Source organism: Camelus bactrianus, chromosome 11 (genome assembly GCF_048773025.1).
Source record: "Camelus bactrianus isolate YW-2024 breed Bactrian camel chromosome 11, ASM4877302v1, whole genome shotgun sequence".
NCBI lineage: Eukaryota > Metazoa > Chordata > Mammalia > Artiodactyla > Camelidae > Camelus > Camelus bactrianus.
Window position 1 is genome coordinate 40601668 of NC_133549.1, and position 17179 is coordinate 40618846.

General features: G+C 56.8%; 2 protein-coding genes across 6 annotated transcripts; both read left to right on the plus strand.

The window, feature by feature from the left end:
- The first annotated feature begins 834 nt into the window (after positions 1 to 834).
- Positions 835 to 2860, plus strand: NPM3 (nucleophosmin/nucleoplasmin 3). Of its 2 annotated transcripts, none has more exons than XM_010971008.3 (6): positions 835 to 991; positions 1297 to 1382; positions 1614 to 1733; positions 1841 to 1934; positions 2282 to 2403; positions 2505 to 2860. In XM_010971008.3, exons 1-5 carry the CDS (start codon positions 874 to 876, stop codon positions 2392 to 2394), a joined length of 531 nt encoding a protein of 176 aa, XP_010969310.1. In that variant the 5' UTR covers positions 835 to 873; the 3' UTR covers positions 2395 to 2403; positions 2505 to 2860. The 2 variants fall into 2 exon arrangements, with proteins under 2 accessions (XP_010969310.1, XP_010969311.1); XM_010971009.3 differs by having other exon boundaries at positions 2705 to 2860.
- Positions 2861 to 8043: 5183 nt separating this feature from the next.
- Positions 8044 to 13974, plus strand: FGF8 (fibroblast growth factor 8). 4 transcript variants are annotated; one of them, XM_074374467.1, is made up of 6 exons: positions 8044 to 8248; positions 8343 to 8379; positions 8909 to 8995; positions 9218 to 9398; positions 12551 to 12657; positions 13515 to 13974. In XM_074374467.1, the coding sequence occupies exons 1-6, from the start codon at positions 8217 to 8219 to the stop codon at positions 13803 to 13805; spliced, it is 735 nt and encodes a 244-aa protein (XP_074230568.1). In that variant the 5' UTR covers positions 8044 to 8216; the 3' UTR covers positions 13806 to 13974. The 4 variants fall into 4 exon arrangements, with proteins under 4 accessions (XP_074230568.1, XP_074230569.1, XP_074230570.1 ...); XM_074374468.1 differs by having other exon boundaries at positions 9251 to 9398; XM_074374469.1 differs by lacking the exon at positions 8909 to 8995.
- The last annotated feature ends 3205 nt before the right edge of the window (positions 13975 to 17179 follow it).

Sequence of the window (17179 nt, forward strand, 5' to 3'; positions counted from 1 at the left end):
CAGATTCTCCTCAAGGCAAGGGAAAAGAAAAGACTAGTTCTTAGTCAAGCCACTTGCTTGCCACAGTTACAACCTGGGTGTGAATTAGGGCAGCTAGTTTGAGTGAGTTCCTGCCATGTAATAGAATAAGGAACAGAATTTGCCTGATGATTTGATCAAAAGGTGAAAGTTGGAGGCGTAGCCTATATTACAAAACGGGGAGTCCAAGGCAGAAAGATGTTCCTGGACTAGCATGCCTCTGCCAGAAACTGCAGTTAGTCCCACGCTTGAGCTAACGTCCTCTTCTAGCAATCACCAGCATCCAGCCAGCTTCTGAATGTCAGTGAAGATGTGCCATCTGGATAGAGGTGCAGGGTCGTTAGAGTAGGAAGCGTGTCCAGGAATGGACTGAGTGGTTTGGGCAGAATACCTAGAACTGAAAGTCTTCCTTCAGGCTCCTCGGCTCCCTTGGAGAGAAGGCAAATCTGAGCGTATTTCCTTTGCTTTTATAAGAAAAACGCTGCACTGTATCTCGCCTTTGCTGGGAGAATTGGAAAGGCTTCATTTATATACACTTCTTTAAAGAAAGCTTACCTTGGGTTGGGGGACACTAGAGGGTGAGCGGAATTAGAGAAAATGGAGGCAGGAGCCGCCCTTAAGAGTCTTGGTCATGGAAGTGAGCCAGGGCGTTAATGTTAATCCCAAATCCATCTTTAATGATACTTACTCTGCGGTCTCGATGCACCGGCCTGAAACTCCTGAGCCGAGACGGGGCGATGGAACCCTGGACCCCGGGCGCCTGGAGAGAGTCTCCTTTAATAGGCGGAGCCGGAACCGCAGAGAGTCCCCGGCTTTGTACGTGTCGGGGGCGGGGCCACAGACGGCCCTTGCAGCATGGCCGCCGGCGCCGCCTCCGCCTTGGCGTTTTTGAGTCAGGAGAGCCGAACTCGTGCCGGGGTTATAGGCGGTCTGCGAGTCCCGGCCCCGGTCACTATGGACAGTTTTTTCTTCGGTATTGAGGAAAGGAGGGACTGAGGGTGGTACTGGGGCGGTCGGAGGCAGGGCTGAGGAATAGAAATGCAGAAAGGTGCACGACGTGAGGGCGGAGGGGGCCTCGCATGCGGCAGCTCTAGCAGAAGCGGGTGGCCGGGACCCTGTCCCAGATACGCGAGGCGGGGCCCAGGCTGAGAGCTCCAGGTGTTCCTGAGAAGTGGGCGTGTGAATGGCCGGTCAGACCCTGGCTGCACGTGAACGGGATTCGGTGAAAACATCGCCACATATTTACGCACACTCACCGCTCACCGTTATCTCTTACAGGTTGTGAGCTCTCGGGCCACACCCGCTCTTTCACCTTCAAGGTAGAGGAAGAAGATGATGCGGAGCACGTGCTGGCTTTGACCATGGTAAGGGGCGAGGAAGGGGGTTGGCGGTTAATAGCTCTACCTCAGCAGGCAACCAGTGGTCCTCTACCCGCGTCTCTCCCCTTCCCCCGTTTACTGGGAGTCACCTCCTCCGCCTAACCCCGGCATAGAGGGCTCCCCTGGCCAGGTGATCCAGGGACCTCTGAGGCTGGGCAAGTTTGTGGTGTCCACCCTCACTTGGGGAAACTCCGAAGCCCTGTGTATCCTTCCTAGCTCTGCCTCACCGAAGGAGCCAAAGATGAGTGTAACGTGGTAGAAGTTGTGGCCAGGAACCATGACCACCAGGAGATTGCAGTCCCTGTGGCCAACCTAAAGTTGTCCTGCCAACCTATGGTGAGTTCCCTGGCCATACCTTATGGGGTTGAGAGGTAGGGATTGAGGACTTACGGACTCCTCACAAGATGGGGTGGGCCAGGCCTTCATCCTTGTTTTCCTTCCAGCTCAGTTTGGATGACTTCCAGCTCCAACCACCTGTGACCTTCCGCCTGAAGTCAGGTTCTGGCCCTGTGCGAATCACTGGGCGGCACCAGATTGGTAAGTCTTCTCGCTTGCTTCCAGTGGACTCTCCATCAGGATTCCTGCCCCACCTCAACCTTATCTCCCAGTGCAGTTCCCATACAGACCCTTTATGATGTGTCCTCTACTTTCTGTCCTCAAGCCATTCTCCTTATGGAACCTGTCTAGCTTCTCCAGTTCCAGTGATGTGGACTCCTTTGGCTCTTTGTCATCTAGTTTAGTATCTGAAGTTTTTCCCACAGACCATAAGCTCTAGGAGGTGAGGGTCCCGCAAGCCTAGAGCCACAGGGCATGAATAAATAGCATGTGGTATGAAGGGAGTGTGGCTTTAACTTCCCTCCCTGTATTGCTTGTGTGCCTACCAGTTACTATAAGCAATGACCTTTCTGAGGAAGAGAGTGAAGAAGAGGGAAGTGAGGAGGAGGAAGCTGAGTTGTGTCCCATCTTGCCTGCTAAGAAGCAAGGAGGCAGGCCCTAACCCTTCCTGGTAAGTTGGGGGTAGGCATGCCCAGCAGAGTCGGGAGTTGTGGGGCAGGCAGAAGGAGCAGGTGTGGGCCTAGATGCTGACCCCTTGTTTGCTCTCTGCAGGTCAGCTAGCTGCCTGCCACATGTACCATGCACCAGGTTCCTGCACAAGTTTCAAGAATTTTATGTTTTCTCTGTTGAAGAGGGAGTGTGGGGGTGGATGGGTGGGGTCTTGGGCTGGTGATAGAAGAGAGGGGTCCCATTCTCCACAGGGCAATGGTTTTCTAATCCTATACCATGTCTGGGGTTTCCCTTTTCTCCAGGAGTGGGAGGAACTCTGAATTTTTATCCTGACCCTCTCTCCCCACTTGCCTATGAGATTGGAGGTCAGCATCTGAAGCTCAGGACTACACATTTCTTATATTTTTTACATTTTTGGATAAAGGTTGAAATAAAGTGTGGAGTTTTTTTTTTTGCTACTTATTTGTGTGGCTTCTTTCCCTGCTGGGGTGGCATTCCCCTAGGGACCACCAGGTGGCACTGTGGCAGCACAAAGGGTGGCCTTGGGTCTGGGGGAGGGTGGGATCCTGCTATTCCCAAGGCCCTGGGACTAGCCCAGTCCTAGGCCCTAACTGCCTTCCTAAAAGAGGATCTCCCAACACCAAGCCCATTCCCAGTCCCTAAAGGTGGGGGAGGGCCATTCCAGGAGGTTATCAGCATCCAAACAAGGGGTCTGGGCCTCTGTCAGCACTCAGGCTGATGAGCAGGGGTGCAGATAATGGGGCTTAAGCAGCCCAAGGAATGTGCATCTCTAGCCCCATGAGGGGGCTCAGGCCCTAAGAGGGCCTGTGAGGGGTAGGGCAGAGGCCAGTCTTTGCTCCTCCTTCCAGTCTTGTAGCCCATCTCTGAGCCAGTCTGGGCCCTTAGAAACCTGATTCCGGGAGCCAGATGGAGGGGGCTGGCCAGATTGGGTGACAGAGAAACCAGAATCCGGGTGGCCTGGCATATGGGGGCAGAGAGGAGCCCCTGGGATTCAGCCTCCTGGGCTAAGGTGTTCCTGGCCCCAGCACACTGCCTAGTGTGGGGGTTCTCTGGTGCCTGAAATAAGGTAGTTCTGGGATTTGGCTGCTGCTGTGCTAGGAAGAGAAAGATGTACCTGTGTATATGACCAAGTCTGGGGTCAGCAGTTCAGCAGCTGTGTTGATGGGGGTGGGGGGCGATGTCTCAATGTCCTCCAAACAAACAAACAAACAAACAAACATAAGGTTACCTCCTGAGACAACCTGGGGCCAGACATGCTGAGGATGGATAGAGAACAATGTCTGGTGGGGCTAGGCCCACTCACTCCCACACTCGCTCCTGGGCAAATGAGTGAACAAGTGGGAGAGGTCCCTAGATAACCCCAAGAGGCTGGTATTGGGGCAGGTGAGGTAAACTTTGGAGAGAGTGTCCCTACAACATGGAAAATCACTCCCTCTTCAACACATCCCTGGAGGAGTTTACCCTCTCTCTGTGGTGAGGAGCAAAGAGGTCTAATTTTGAAACTCCCTTTTTCCTCAAGTTGAGGATAACGAAAGATGATCCCTTTCTGTGTTGCAGTGTCGCAGGCCCTTTTCTCTTCTCTAGGAGGACTTTCCTGAAGTGCTTCCACCGGGAACCAGAGGGGTGGGGGCAGCTGGAATAGGACCGTTCCCCTTCCCGCGACACCGGGCCGGGAGATAGTGGGGGAAGGTGGAGTTGGCGCCCTCTGGTGGACAAGGTTGAAGCGGCCTGTGGCCAAGCGGCTTCCCACGCCGCCTCTCCAGGAGCTCCAGGCGTGAGCCGCAGGGCAGGCGCCTCTACGTGCCCTGCGAGTGGTCTGGGCGTCCGCAGTTTAGGCAGAATAAGAGGGAATAAGTCAGCAAGGCTGGTCGGAAGCCTGGCTGAGTGCAGGGAAAAGTCATTTCTCGGGGAAAGCCTTCCCAGCCGACCCATCTACCCTCTGCGTGTGGACCAGCCCCAGTATTTACCACCACCACCCCCACCGCCACTCCGCGACGCCGCTGACCGCTCATTGTCTGTCAGTGCCTTGGCTGGTTTCTTACTGGGTCTCCCCGCAGCCCTGGCCGGCGCCAAGCGCGCTCCTGCCCGTGGTGGGGGCCCAATCCACATCTGTTTCGTCCAGGAGTTTCCTGGCCCGACGGGGCGCCCCGCGGACAGAGCTGGGAATTGTTCTTTCTCCCTATCCGACCCCACCTCTCTTGGATCCCCCTTCCTGGCCCCTCAGCGCACAGTAGGAGCGCTGCCAATTCACTTTGGCCTTAGAGCGCTGAGGGACGAAGGCGTACGCCCGTACGCCGGGGTTTGCAGATCGCTGGAGGAGGGGCAGGCCTGTATTTGCGGGGCGCAGAGGGAAGACTCCCAGACCGGGACTCCAAATCCTTAACACAGTCTCGGCGATTTGCATTTGAACGGTCCGCGGAGGGTCTGCGGCGCTTTGAACGCTCGGGCGCAGGAGGCGCGCGTTGAAGCGAGCGGCAGTCTAGGCGGCCCGCGCCGGCTGGTGTGGATTTGAGGGGCCCGGGGTGGGCGGGGGGGGGGGGGGATGGGGAGGTGACAGATGCGTTTGGAAAAAAGGCTGAAGGTGTGTGTTTGGGTCCCCGCGAGGGTGTGTTTGCGGAGAGGGGCCGTTTGTGTTGGCTAGGAGTGTGTGTTTGTTTGCGGGAGGCGAGGGAGTGTGTGTGTGTGTGTGTGTGTCCGTGTGTGTGTCTGTGTGTGTGTTTGTATTTGCGGAGTGTGGGGGCGGCCAGGAAAGGTGGCTGGGCTGTCATTCAGCGATCAGGTTGACAGGCGCTCCCTCATCAGGACCAGGGAGCTCTGATTGCAGATTCGAGGAAACAAAATAGCAATTGTAATTACGGGGCTTTGATAAGATAAAGGAAGGAGCTAGCTGGCCGGCAGGCGAGCCAGAGAGCGAGGGAGGAGAGAGCGGCCTGCTGGGGCCCGATGGAGTATTTGCATCTGTCACTCACGAGAGTGTGCCCTGGCAGTACTGGGCGCCTGATGTGGGGGTGGGGTAGGGTGTCCCCATTGCGCTCCTCCTCCCCTCCTCTGTCTAGAGACACCGACTTTTGGGGAGATGAGAAGAATCCCCTAAACTGAGGAAGGTCCAGTTCAGGGGAAGTTCTCCAAATGTAAAGGAATTCTGGTCCAGTAGAGGCCCCTTGGTAGAGGTTAAGGTGTAGGACTCAAACCCTGATCTCCACACTTTTAGGCCTTGGATTGCCCACCTCTGGTGGAGATAGAAGAAGGTGGATTAATATCACTGAGGTTCAGCCCAAGTCCTTCATAACCTTCTGGGGGCTCCAAACCAGGGTTGGACCCTCATCTGAGCCAGGTACTTCTGCATCCACCTACACTTTAAGGAAAGGCAGGTGCCCAGAGTGACTTAGGTTGTTAACTCCAGGACTATGCACACTAATGATGGGCTAGGTGCCCTGACCCTTGCCTAGGTCCTGCTCCCTGCTGTTCTCAACAAACTATTTTCAGAGGGCTGGGTCCCTGGTGAGGAGAAGGCTCTTATCCTTGCTCTCCATCTCTCCACTCATTTATTTATTTATGCATACAAAGAAACATTTTCAAAGGCCTATTATGTGCAGGGCATGAAGTTAAGGAGGTGAACATCTTGGCTGCTTGAAGCAGTGCAGCTGGGAAGGTAGACACTCAACAAGTGGCTAGTAACCTCTAAGACAGAAGGGCACAAATGAAGGAAAAGTGCTGGTCTGGGCTGTGGGCACTGAAGCCCATCTCACCTCTTTCCCTTCAATGGACCCACCTCCCAGTAGGATTGAGAAGAGACAGAGCAAACTCAGCCTTTAGCAAATACAACTGGTCAATAAATGGTGGTGCTTATGGTTAGTATCTGTTGGGACGGTGGTGAAGGCAAGTTTCCTTGGGGAGGCCCCACATGCACTGAGGTCTAAATGCTCAGCCAGTTTCCCCATTATTCATTCATTGAATACTAATTGCAGAACAACCCTGCCCAGCTCTCTGTCACAAGCTGCAGCATCCCAGCTAGTTAGACATGGCCCTTGCCTAGAGGTCTGTATGGGCAAGAGTGAGCCAAGGGGAAAGATTCCTGGAGGTGGGTAACAGGTGGGCTAAGGGAGTCTACTTCTCTGGGGAGGGATGAGACATTGGGACAAGTCTTCCAACTCTTTTCCCATCTAGACCCTGCTCAGTGTTAGCATTATGGCTGGGATTGGGAAAGATGGGGCAGAGGAAGGGGTGGTGGGCAGAACTTGGCTGTGCTGCTATGTAGGACAAGGGCCTGCTTACTGTGTCTGGCCTAATGGCTTTCTGGCACCACTCCAACCTCTCCAGTCCAACCCCCAAGGACATGGGGGGGGGGCCAGTGGGGTAGCGAAAGTCTTGGGAGAGGGCAGCAGCTGGGCAGGGCATCAGTAGCTCCACCTGCTCCTCAGAGTTACCTATCCCAGGGTACCTCTGCCCACCAAGGTTACTCCCAAAGAAGCACCGTGGTACATGGAAGGAAGCAATGAGGGTCTGGAAAAAGCTTAGACAAGTCCCTACCTCCTTTTGGCAGTCCCCTTTCCCCACAGGTGACACAATACACCAGTCCATGTCTAGTAAAAAGTAGGTGTGCCTGTTCAACGCACAAATAATGGGACTCTGACTGGCAAAGCCTGGGTGACCTGAATCTACGTCTCTTCCCCAGGAAAAGCAGCTGAGAGTAGCTGTTTTTGCCCCTTCTGCCTGCTGCTTTGGGTGGGTGGTGGGGCAGCACTGTAGGTCTTCCCAGTGACCTCTGGGCTCTCCCACGTAAGTGTCTATGGTTCCTCTCAAACTTCAGACTAGTGAGGGCAGGGGACGGGCAGGGGCAGTGGTGATGGTGATAATGGAGGCGGGATGGGAAGGAGATGCTTCTCGATCTCAGGGCCTTCTTGGGAGACTGACCGAGACAGGCGAGACCAGCATGGCGGGGTACTCAGCGGAAAGACTGAGGGGGTCGGGTCCCCGTCGCACACGCACCCACTCACTGCCGGAGAGATGAGCGCACTGCCATTCACTCCAGCGTTAGCGGCCACTAGCAGGAAGCAGGCCCAGGCGAAGCGCACAGTAGGTGGTTCAGAGACCCACCGTACAGCCTGAGGCGTAAGCGGACCCGGCCCCATGGTGGGGACCTAGCATCTTCCGACTCGGGAGCACCGGCAGTCCGGGAAGCCCCAGCCGAGGGTCTCTGGACTCCAAGGAGCGGGCTGCCCGAGACGCCCCTCATTGCAGCGCGCCCGGACCCCAAGAACGCGCGAGGGGACAGGCAGGGGATCGGGGGAGGCGCCCGCACCGGCGGCCCCCGCCCCTCCCGCCAGTCCCCAGACCCCTCCCATCGTCCAGACCCCCAATCCCAGACCCGCCGGCCGCCCCGCCCCGGTCCGCCCCACCCCCGCTCCGGGCTGCCTCCCGGCCCCCGCTCCCAGCCGGGGGCTGCGGGCTCCGGCCGCCCGCCCTGCGCTCCCCCCTTGCGCCCGGTACGGCGCCCCCCGCCCCCACCCCTCCCCCTCCCTTCCCACCTACCCACCCTCCCTGCCGGCCCGTTACCCTCCCGCCCGCTCCGGCTCCTGAGCAGCCAGCGGCCACCGGCTCCGGCAGCGGCTCAGAGGCACTCGGCGCGGCGCGGCGAGCTCGACATTCCCCGGGTCCCGCAGAGCCGCGTCGGGATCGCCCGGGCTCCCGCCCTCGAGCCTCGGCCACCGCCGCCCTCGGCTAGTCTGTCCGCGGCCGCCCGAGCGCCGGCGCGATCCCGCCGGGGCCGTGCGTGCTCCCCGGCTGCGCGCCATGGGCAGTCCCCGCTCGGCGCTGAGCTGCCTGTGAGTACCGCCGCCCCGCGCCCCGAGCCGCGCGCCCGCCCTCCCGCCGCTCACCCCGCGCCCCTCTCTCCCCGCCCGCTTTTGTCTCCCACAGGCTGTTGCACTTGCTGGTTCTCTGCCTCCAAGCCCAGGTAAGGCGCGCCGCGCGGAGGCGGGGGCCCGGGCGGGCGGGGGCCGGCGGGGGGCAAGGTCGGGCAGGAGCACTGGGACCGACCCTATGGTCGCGTGGCGGGGCTGGAAGGCACCTTAGAAGTGCAGCCCTAACTACCCCGAGAAGGGAGCTAAGGAACAGAGAGGTAGTACCTGCCTAAGGTCACACAGCCAGTGAGTGGCGAGGCTAGACCCCGAAGTCTCGGAGTCCAGCGCTGTCTCCCACGCCTTCTAGCCAGGTGGGGGTGGTTGGGGAACTCCGCGGGCAGCCACACCTGGCCGCCGAGGAAGAGGGCATCCGGGGCTAGGGTTGCGTTCGTTGTTAGAAGTCCGGTGACTGCATCAGGGACTCTCTCCGCGGCTCTCAGGGGAGACTTGCGGCGGATCTGGCCGAATAATCAGGTGTCTAGGCCCTCTGCGCTCTCAACATTTGCTCCGTAAATTTGTCTTTATAAATGTCAGGGGTCGGGCAGCGCTGCCTCCCGACTTAAAAGCGCCCTGCTCTTCTAGGAAGGCCCGGGCGGGGGGCCTGCGCTGGGCAGGGAGCTCGCTTCCCTGTTCCGAGCTGGCCGGGAGTCCCAGGGTGTTTCCCAACAGGTGGGTCCAGCTCCTTCCCCATCCCCGGCTCATCCATGCTAGGCTGGGTCTGTCTGACTTTCCTGGGTGGGGGTGGTGGCCCGAGCTGGCATGTTGGGGGGACCCCAGCCCTTGCCGGCTTCCTGGGGCAGTGGAGGGGGGTGCCGGGTGATGGGGGCCACTTGGGCCCCTGGGCGGAGTAGCATTATAATGGCGTGTTGTGTATTTTTCAATTTCCTAAAGGTAACTGTTCAGTCCTCACCTAATTTTACACAGCATGTGAGGGAGCAGAGCCTGGTGACGGATCAGCTCAGCCGCCGCCTCATCCGGACCTACCAGCTCTACAGCCGCACCAGCGGGAAGCACGTGCAGGTCCTGGCCAACAAGCGCATCAACGCCATGGCAGAAGACGGGGACCCCTTCGGTAAGGCGAGCTGCACTGTGGCCAGTAAAGGTAGTTTGCTGAATGTGCCCCCTTACCCCCTCGCTGGCCTGTTGTGACAGGACCCAACAGCCCCATCTGTGCCAGGACAGAGGCCTGCACGGTCCCCAGCTCAGAAGGGAAGGAGTTAAGGCAAAAAAGCATCTTGGGGGTCAGCTGGAGAAGAGAGGGCTGGGGAAGGGACCTGAGGGAGTACTTGGCCCACAGGTGCCCCCTTCCCTGCCCAGCAGATGAATGAATCCAGGAATCTCCCTTTCCACCTCCCCCTCTCATACCCCTCCCCACTGCAGGTGGAGGCAGAGGGTTCAGGGGGAGGGGGCCCAGGTTTAAGGGAAGCTCTTGAAAGAGGATATGTCGCCAGGGCCCACAAAAGGAGAGTGGGAAAGGGAAGGGAGAGAATTCCCCCCAGCTCTCCCAGCTTGGGGGGTGCTGTGAACCTTTAAATACTTTGATCAGGAGGGTCAATTACGCATGGGGGCTAAGCTAGGAAAAGGGCCCTCCCGGCTCTACTTGTCCAGGAACCCAGGCAGTCGGTCAGAGCGGGGCTCCTGGCTCCCGGTGGGGTGGTGAGTACAGGGAGCTATTGCGGAGCGGAGAGGCTGAGGACTGATTGATTTCTAAAACATTCAATATTTCTGCCTTGAAACAAGGCCAATTTCCAGAGTCCTGGATGTACCAAGAGAAAAGCAAGCCCTCTGGGTGGCTGGTGTTGTTTTTAGAGAGTGATTATTGTGAGTTTAAAAACCTTTAAATAATGACCAAGTTAAACAAGCATGAAAGGAGAGGGGAAGACTCTATTAAAATGTAATAAAAAGGTGAGGCATTTTAAGAGCTAAGAAGAAAAATGAAGAATGATATAAAACAGAAAAAGAACGAGCCTTTTTTTCAGATGTGGAGTTTGAAAGGAGTTGCAAGTCTGTAAATGTTAAAAAAGAGGTTCAAGATTGTTCTCTATGAATCTCTGGAGAGACCCCCGCGTCTGGCAGAGCGATTAAAACTCTTCTTACTTTCACCTTTTTTAACATTTCCTGAATACTTTCTCCTCTTCTCGAGCCAGTTTGGGGGATCGAGTATGTCTCGCTGCATTTTTTCTGCATCGACGTAGCTAACTTCCCTTCAAAGCTGGAGAAGGAGACATAATTTTCCTGGGATAAATCTGTCACTGGGGTGGAAGAGTAGGTTTGAAAATGTTAAGCTTTCCAAAAGCCCGGTCGGGAAAGCCGCTGTAAACTGCGGCCCCAGCTCCCCAGATCCATCCAGGAAGGAGAGTGGGGGCTTTCGGAGGTGGGGGTGGGGGTGGCCTGCCTGGTGGCCGAGCTCCCCCGCTGGGCTGGCAGGGCCAGCCTACCGTCCCTTTGTCCCTCCAAACTGGCTGCTTGCTGCCCTTTTCAGCTTCCAAGGAAAGGAAACGAATGTCTGGTTCCTCCTGGGTTTGCTCCACTGGAGCAAATGGTCCAGCATCCTTGGGTTTTGAGGAGGGAAGAAGAGGCTAAGCTGGCCATCGAGGAATTCATCTTCAGACATCAGAGTTCTGATGCCCACTTCTCTCCTTGCAAGTATAGGAGGCTTCCCAGGTTCCCTGGTTCCTGCCTGGTGGGCAGGAGCAGGAGCAGAAGGGCCCAAGACCAGAGGCTTAGGGTGTACAGCCAGGATGGAAGAGTCAGGGGAGAACAGCGGGGAAGTCCCAGTTACTTCCTTATGGGCCCCAGGGAGGGACAGACAGGCTATTTCATCCTTACTGCCCTGTTTGGCCAGAATCCTCAGAATGGGATCCTCTTCCCTCTTTTCTAGTCACTGTCCTTCCTGGCCCTTAAAAGTAGCTGCTTCTTGCCCTGGAAGGAGGGATGAGCAGACTGGCTGGGTCCAAGAGAAGGTGGGTGGGAGGGGAGGTGACAGCTGCATTTCCCTGGCTGACTTGGAGCCAGACTGGGGACTTGGTTACTGGATCCCAGCTACGTGCTTCTGTGAAGGGGGGCAGGTAGTCACAGGCTGGGCAGTGAGGGCTGCCTTGCTGACCTGTGCCCATCCCCTCCATTAGTTTCAGGGATCGAGAAGGTGCCACCTGGTCAGAGCAGGCTGGGAGGCCGCCCTGGGAGTCCCCAAACTTCTTTCTCAGGGAGGGAAAAATGTTGAGCTCTGCAGGAGGGAGAGCCAGAGACCCAGCGCCTTCGGTCCCATTCCAAACAGCTAAGTCAGCCCCCACTCCCTCCTTGGTGACAGCCTCAAAGGGAGGAATTGTCTGGAGAGTGGACAGGGATCAGGGCTTCTGTGGCAAGCTGACTGTCAAAGGGAAGAGGGAAGGGGGAAGGCACAGAATTCAGCTTCCAGTCTCCAGGCTCTCCAGAGTGAGAGGCAAGCACACCTGACTTCCCTCCTCACCCACAGAAAGTGTTTGGTCACTGGGGTAAGAAGCCCAGCACTGAGGGAAGTTGAAAGAGAAAAGACTATTGAGTTGTTGATTTCTGGACACTGGGGCTGGGGACTGGGGTACTGGGAGGCGTGGGGAAGAGGCAGCATCCTCCCAGCTGCTGTCAGAGGTTCTGGGGACACAGCAGGCTCTGGGCTGTGTGTACAAGAAGAGCTGTTCTCATCTCTGGCAGAGTAGGGGTGGGGTGCGGGGATGGTCAAGGCTGTGAGTTAGAATCTGTGGTACCAGAAACAAGAAAGAGTGCTTTATGTTTGACCTCAGGACCGGAGGTCACCACTGCACCTCGGATGTGTGTAATGATCTGTGAGGCATGTGCATACAATATTTTGAAGAATCCTCAGACATCTTTTGATTAATAGTGGAATTCTAGTCAAATTAAATTTTACTTGAAGCCTCAACATAAAATTCATTAGTCTGGTTTTTATACAGGGTCTTTTCAATTTGATGGCCCCAAAACCCCTCTGCAGAACCCAGTTCATACACTGGGTCCAATGTATGTCTCGTCCATCCCCCTCTGTAAACCCAGAGGAGGGGCCTGAGGCCCAGAAAGGGGACCTTCCCAGGGCTGCACAGCTTATTAGTAGCTGGGCTGGGGCTGGAGCCCATGTCTTGGGGGTCTGGCCCTTGGAGCAGTTGCTCCTGGGATGGGCCAGCTCCTGGGATGGGCCAGATGTGCCAATAACCATCCCCCTACCTTCCCTGATAGCAAAGCTCATTGTGGAGACAGATACCTTTGGGAGCCGGGTTCGAGTGAGAGGAGCTGAGACAGGCCTCTACATCTGCATGAACAAGAAGGGGAAGTTGATTGCCAAGGTGAGGTCCCAGAAGGAAGGCGGGGTGCCTGGGGCCTGGGGAGCAGGCTGCACAGGCTGAGCTCTTGCAGGATCCCAACAAGGTGGGCAGAGAAACAGAGGGCCACCTTGGGGTTACCTAATGATTGGGTGGGGAGGCGGTCGGGGAGGTGGGGGAGGAGGAAACTGCTTGAGAGATGAAAAGCTATAAAGGCAAAGTAGGAAGAAGGAAGGCTAGGGAAGGGGCTGTGGAGGGGGTGTCGGTAAATTCCATATATCTTTTTAACAAATCGCCAAATTGCTTTGCTATTATGTCCAATTACATGGTACCAGCATTTGGAATGTTCAGTAAGCCGCAGGCCCAGCCCCTCGGCCGAGCTCTGAAATGGCCCTATTAGTCACGGCTCCTCTCCAGCCTCGAGCTCCCCGCTTCCTGGGCTTCTGGGGCTTGGGGCTCAGCACCTCGTCACCGGCCTTCCCTCCCCTATAGGGTGGCAGCCCTGGGGCTGCAGGCCGGCATCCTGAGGGGCTGAGGGGGCAGGTGGGGAAACGGGCTCTAGCAGCTTGGGCCAGACTGGTGGGCAAGAGGCCAGGGCGGGCAGAGCCCGGGCTGGGCCCCTTCTCTGCGTCTCTGTGTCGGGGCCCAGCCCCTTCGTAGACAGCCATGTGTCACTGCTGCCCAGGAGGACAGGAAGTTGCCGGGTGGGCTGTGGGTTGTGAGGGATTAAAGAGCGGGTGCCCGGGCAGGGGGTGGGGCTGCCCACCCTGCCATCTGCTGGGGTGCCCACCTGCTGTCTGGGACCGCCTGCCCTCTGCCTCTGATGGGGGGGTGCTCCGGACAGAGCCCAGTGACACCGTGTCTGGCCCCTCTACCTGCAGAGCAACGGCAAAGGCAAGGATTGTGTATTCACGGAGATCGTGCTGGAGAACAACTACACGGCCCTGCAGAATGCCAAGTACGAGGGCTGGTACATGGCCTTCACCCGCAAGGGCCGGCCCCGCAAGGGCTCCAAGACACGGCAGCACCAGCGTGAGGTCCACTTCATGAAGCGGCTGCCCCGAGGCCACCACACCACCGAGCAGAGCCTGCGCTTCGAGTTCCTCAACTACCCGCCCTTCACGCGCAGCCTGCGAGGCAGCCAGAGGACTTGGGCCCCTGAGCCCCGATAGGCCCTGCCGGGCCCCTCCCCGCTGCTCCGAGCACCGGAGATTTTCATCTTGGGCATCTCCTGCAAGATGAGGTCTGCGCTACTGAAGGCTGGGGAGGAGCTGGGGAAGCCCCGGTTTCTAGTTGTTGATAATTGTTTGCTGTTGGGTTTTTGTTGTTGTTTTTTTAAAACAAAAGAGAGGCTCTATTTTTGTATTCCACTTGGTTGTGGTGTCTGTCTTCTTAACTCTCAGGAAGGCTGGTGAATGGCCTAGACTGGGATTCCGGCAGGGGTTCCCTGGGGGTGGGGGGCTTTTCTAGTCTAACAGAGGTGCTCCTGAGACCTCAGCACCTGTAGGGCAAGCCGGCCAGGCAGCCAGGGGCTCCACTGCACCCCCAGGTGGGGCCTGGGAGGAAAGGGCCACGGCTTAATGTCAGGTCTTTTAAGGGTGGGTTGTCAGTGGGGGAGGTGGTTGTATATTAGTTGCTATTAACTGAATGAAATATTTATTTAACTGGAGTATTAAAAGTGTGTGTTGGAGAGTGAGTCCTGCTAGGGGTCAGCAGCCCCCCTCCCCTGCATTACCTCAGCAAACCAGGCTCCAGCTCTGACTGTGGCCTCCCTTCCACCTAAGGACCTGTACCTGTAGGCATTCCCATCACTGTTACTGGAGGGGTTTTCCTGGGAGGACAGAAGCAGGGAAAGTGGCAAGAAGAGGCTCTTAGGTGGTCCTGGGACATCTTGACTTGGGCTCTTAATAGGAGTCATTGCTAACACTTTCCCAGGCCACTTCTGGATCAGAAATAATGACTGCTAAAACCGGTGCTGTAAACATGGATTCAGTGAGTCCTTTAAAAAGTGCCTTTCTTGTGTGCCTTGGTCTGTGTGAGAGACAGATCAGAGATGCCAGAGCTAGTTCTTTCTGAGTATCAGGCTCCAGAAAATGAAAAAAAAGAGCAGCTGCTAGGGTCCAAGTTAGGGGTTTGTTGGATGGGGGGCCGCCAAAGCTAGTGTTGACAATTGTGACATGGAACAAGTGTTAATTTTGGGAGATCTGGTTAGAGAGTTGGGAGCAGGAGGTGCTGAGCTCAGGTGCTGAAAAAGAGCCCAGGGGACTATGGTCCAGGGAGAGGTTGCTGACCTTGGAGAGATCGGCCCTAGAGGGAGAGGAACTGGCATCGGCCAGGAAGGAAAGGTCACCAGCCAAGAGCAGAACTCAAACTCTGGCCAGGAGGAGAAGCAGCAGGTGGTATGTCAGAAGGACTAGCCCGTGAGGAAGGATTGCTATGGAGGAAGGAAGACCAGGTCATTCATGGTGTGGACAAGAGGATTGGCCTGTGGTGGGTGGAGGGGTATGGGTTTGGAGGTAGACTGGTGAGATTGGCATCACACCACCCCCAAGAGAGCCCAAGCCTAGAGGCAGTAGGTCTGAGGACAGAACTGGCTCAGTCAGCATAACTAAGGCCTTTCTTTCTGGCTGCTTCTGCTACCTTTTCTTAGGATGCTCTGGGCTGATCTCACAGCCCAGTTATTGGGCCAACCCAGAAACCTCTTCCCTCTGGGCCTCTGTTCTTTGGTACCTCCTTTGCATGGAGGGCAACTCAAGGCTTGCCCCACCACATGGGCCTTCCAGAGTTGCAGCCACAAGTCTCAGGCTCAGGCCATCCAGGTGGATCAGGAATTCCAAGGCTCAGTGAGAAGCCTTGGAGTAGAGAGGCTGGGGTACTATGGGGTCTCTTCTGGCCTGCCATGGGGGTGAGGGGCTCTGGATAGAGTAGGTCTCTCCTGATGCATAGACATGGGGGATGTGGGGAGGTGCTCTAGACATCTCCCTTCCAGCTCCCCCAGCTCTTAGTGCCTCCTCTTCTGCTCCATCCCCTCCCCTCCCCCTTTAATTAATTCTGGGTGAGCAGCCTGGCTTTATTGTGCAAGGAGCTGGGGTCTCACTGTGGGAAAAGTCACACCTTCTGAGCAGCTTCTGATGCCATGCAAATGAAGAGACCGTCCAGGAAACGCTTTCATCTGCACGGCCGCCTGTCCAGCCCCCAGCCCAGTAATTACCCACATTTCATTTGTTTGAGAGCAATTCCTAGGGGAAACCACAGAGCAGGAGGGAGTCTGGGTGGGTGGGTGGGGGGTGGAATGTCAGGCTCTCCCTGCCTGTGATCCTGGCCACAAGTGGGGCCAGGCTGGGCCAAGGCTGGTCACTGGCTAGACTAAAGTAACCCTGAAGCCCCCAGGCTGGGGATGCCTGAGTACTCCAGGGTAGTAGGGTGGAACTTTGCCATGGGTGCCATGAGAGAGAAGAGGTGGGCTGTCCAGAGAGCCAGCTGGACCTGCCTCGTGGAGAGCAGAGAGATGACTGATGGGGGAGAATAGGGTCTGGAGCGTTGCAATCTGGTCCCTGAGATGGCCTGAGGCTTCAGGAAGGGGTTGACTCCCAGCAGGACCCAGGCCAGGGACCCTTGGGAGCTGAACCCAGAGCAGTGGGGCTGGGCCAGGCCAGAGCACCCACCATCTTGTTTATCTTTGTGTAGCTGCCTCCACAGAGCCCTCGCTAATGGGGTTTTACAGCCCACTCAAGCTGCAACTGGCCAAGAATCAATCATTACCGGCACTTAGTGGTTTGATAGTTAACAGCCTGAACTGAAGCCAAACTGGTTGTTAACTGTGATAACAACTGATTTCAAGGGGTTATTGCCGGCCCAATATGCTCTGCCCATTTATTTCAGGGAAAACAAGCAGGGAGCTGTTTCAAGGCCCAGAAAAGGGAGGAGGATTGGGCTTTCCTCAGCCAAAAGGCCCACCGCTCTGTCTCGGGGTGGGTGCTGGCTGTGCGGCCCCAGGGGCCGGCTGAAGTGTGCGTGGAGGCTGGGCCTCCCAGAACTCACTGAGCACCTGTGTGTGGGCCCAGGTTATCCATGCAGAAGGGCCTCTCTAGTCCTCCCTTCTCCCCACGTCTTGCCTCATCCTGATTCCCCATCTCCCGTCTCCTCCTTTTCTTACAGCAGCGACCCTCGTGAGGCCCTCACAGGGACCGACTCTCCATAAGGAGGAACCTAGGCCTGGTGGCCAGGCCTCTTCTTGTCCCTACTCTGCAGGTGTGGCTGGACCTCTTCACCCATTCCTCCCTCACCCAGGGCTGCCAGAGCCCAGGCAAGTCCAAGCCAGAACCTTGCCTTTCATTTCAAAGCCAGTGATGACTCCACCTAAGCCTTGACTGGAAAGAATGAGTGAGAGCTCTCTCCTCTCACTCCACCAGGTCCTGCCCATCCCCACCTGTTACCCTCAGCTGAATGGCAACAGGTGAGGCTATGGCCAAGCATCATTCTAGAAAGCTGCTGCAGCCAAGGACCTGGGGTTTCTCCACTGTCTACAAACAGATAATCCGAGGCC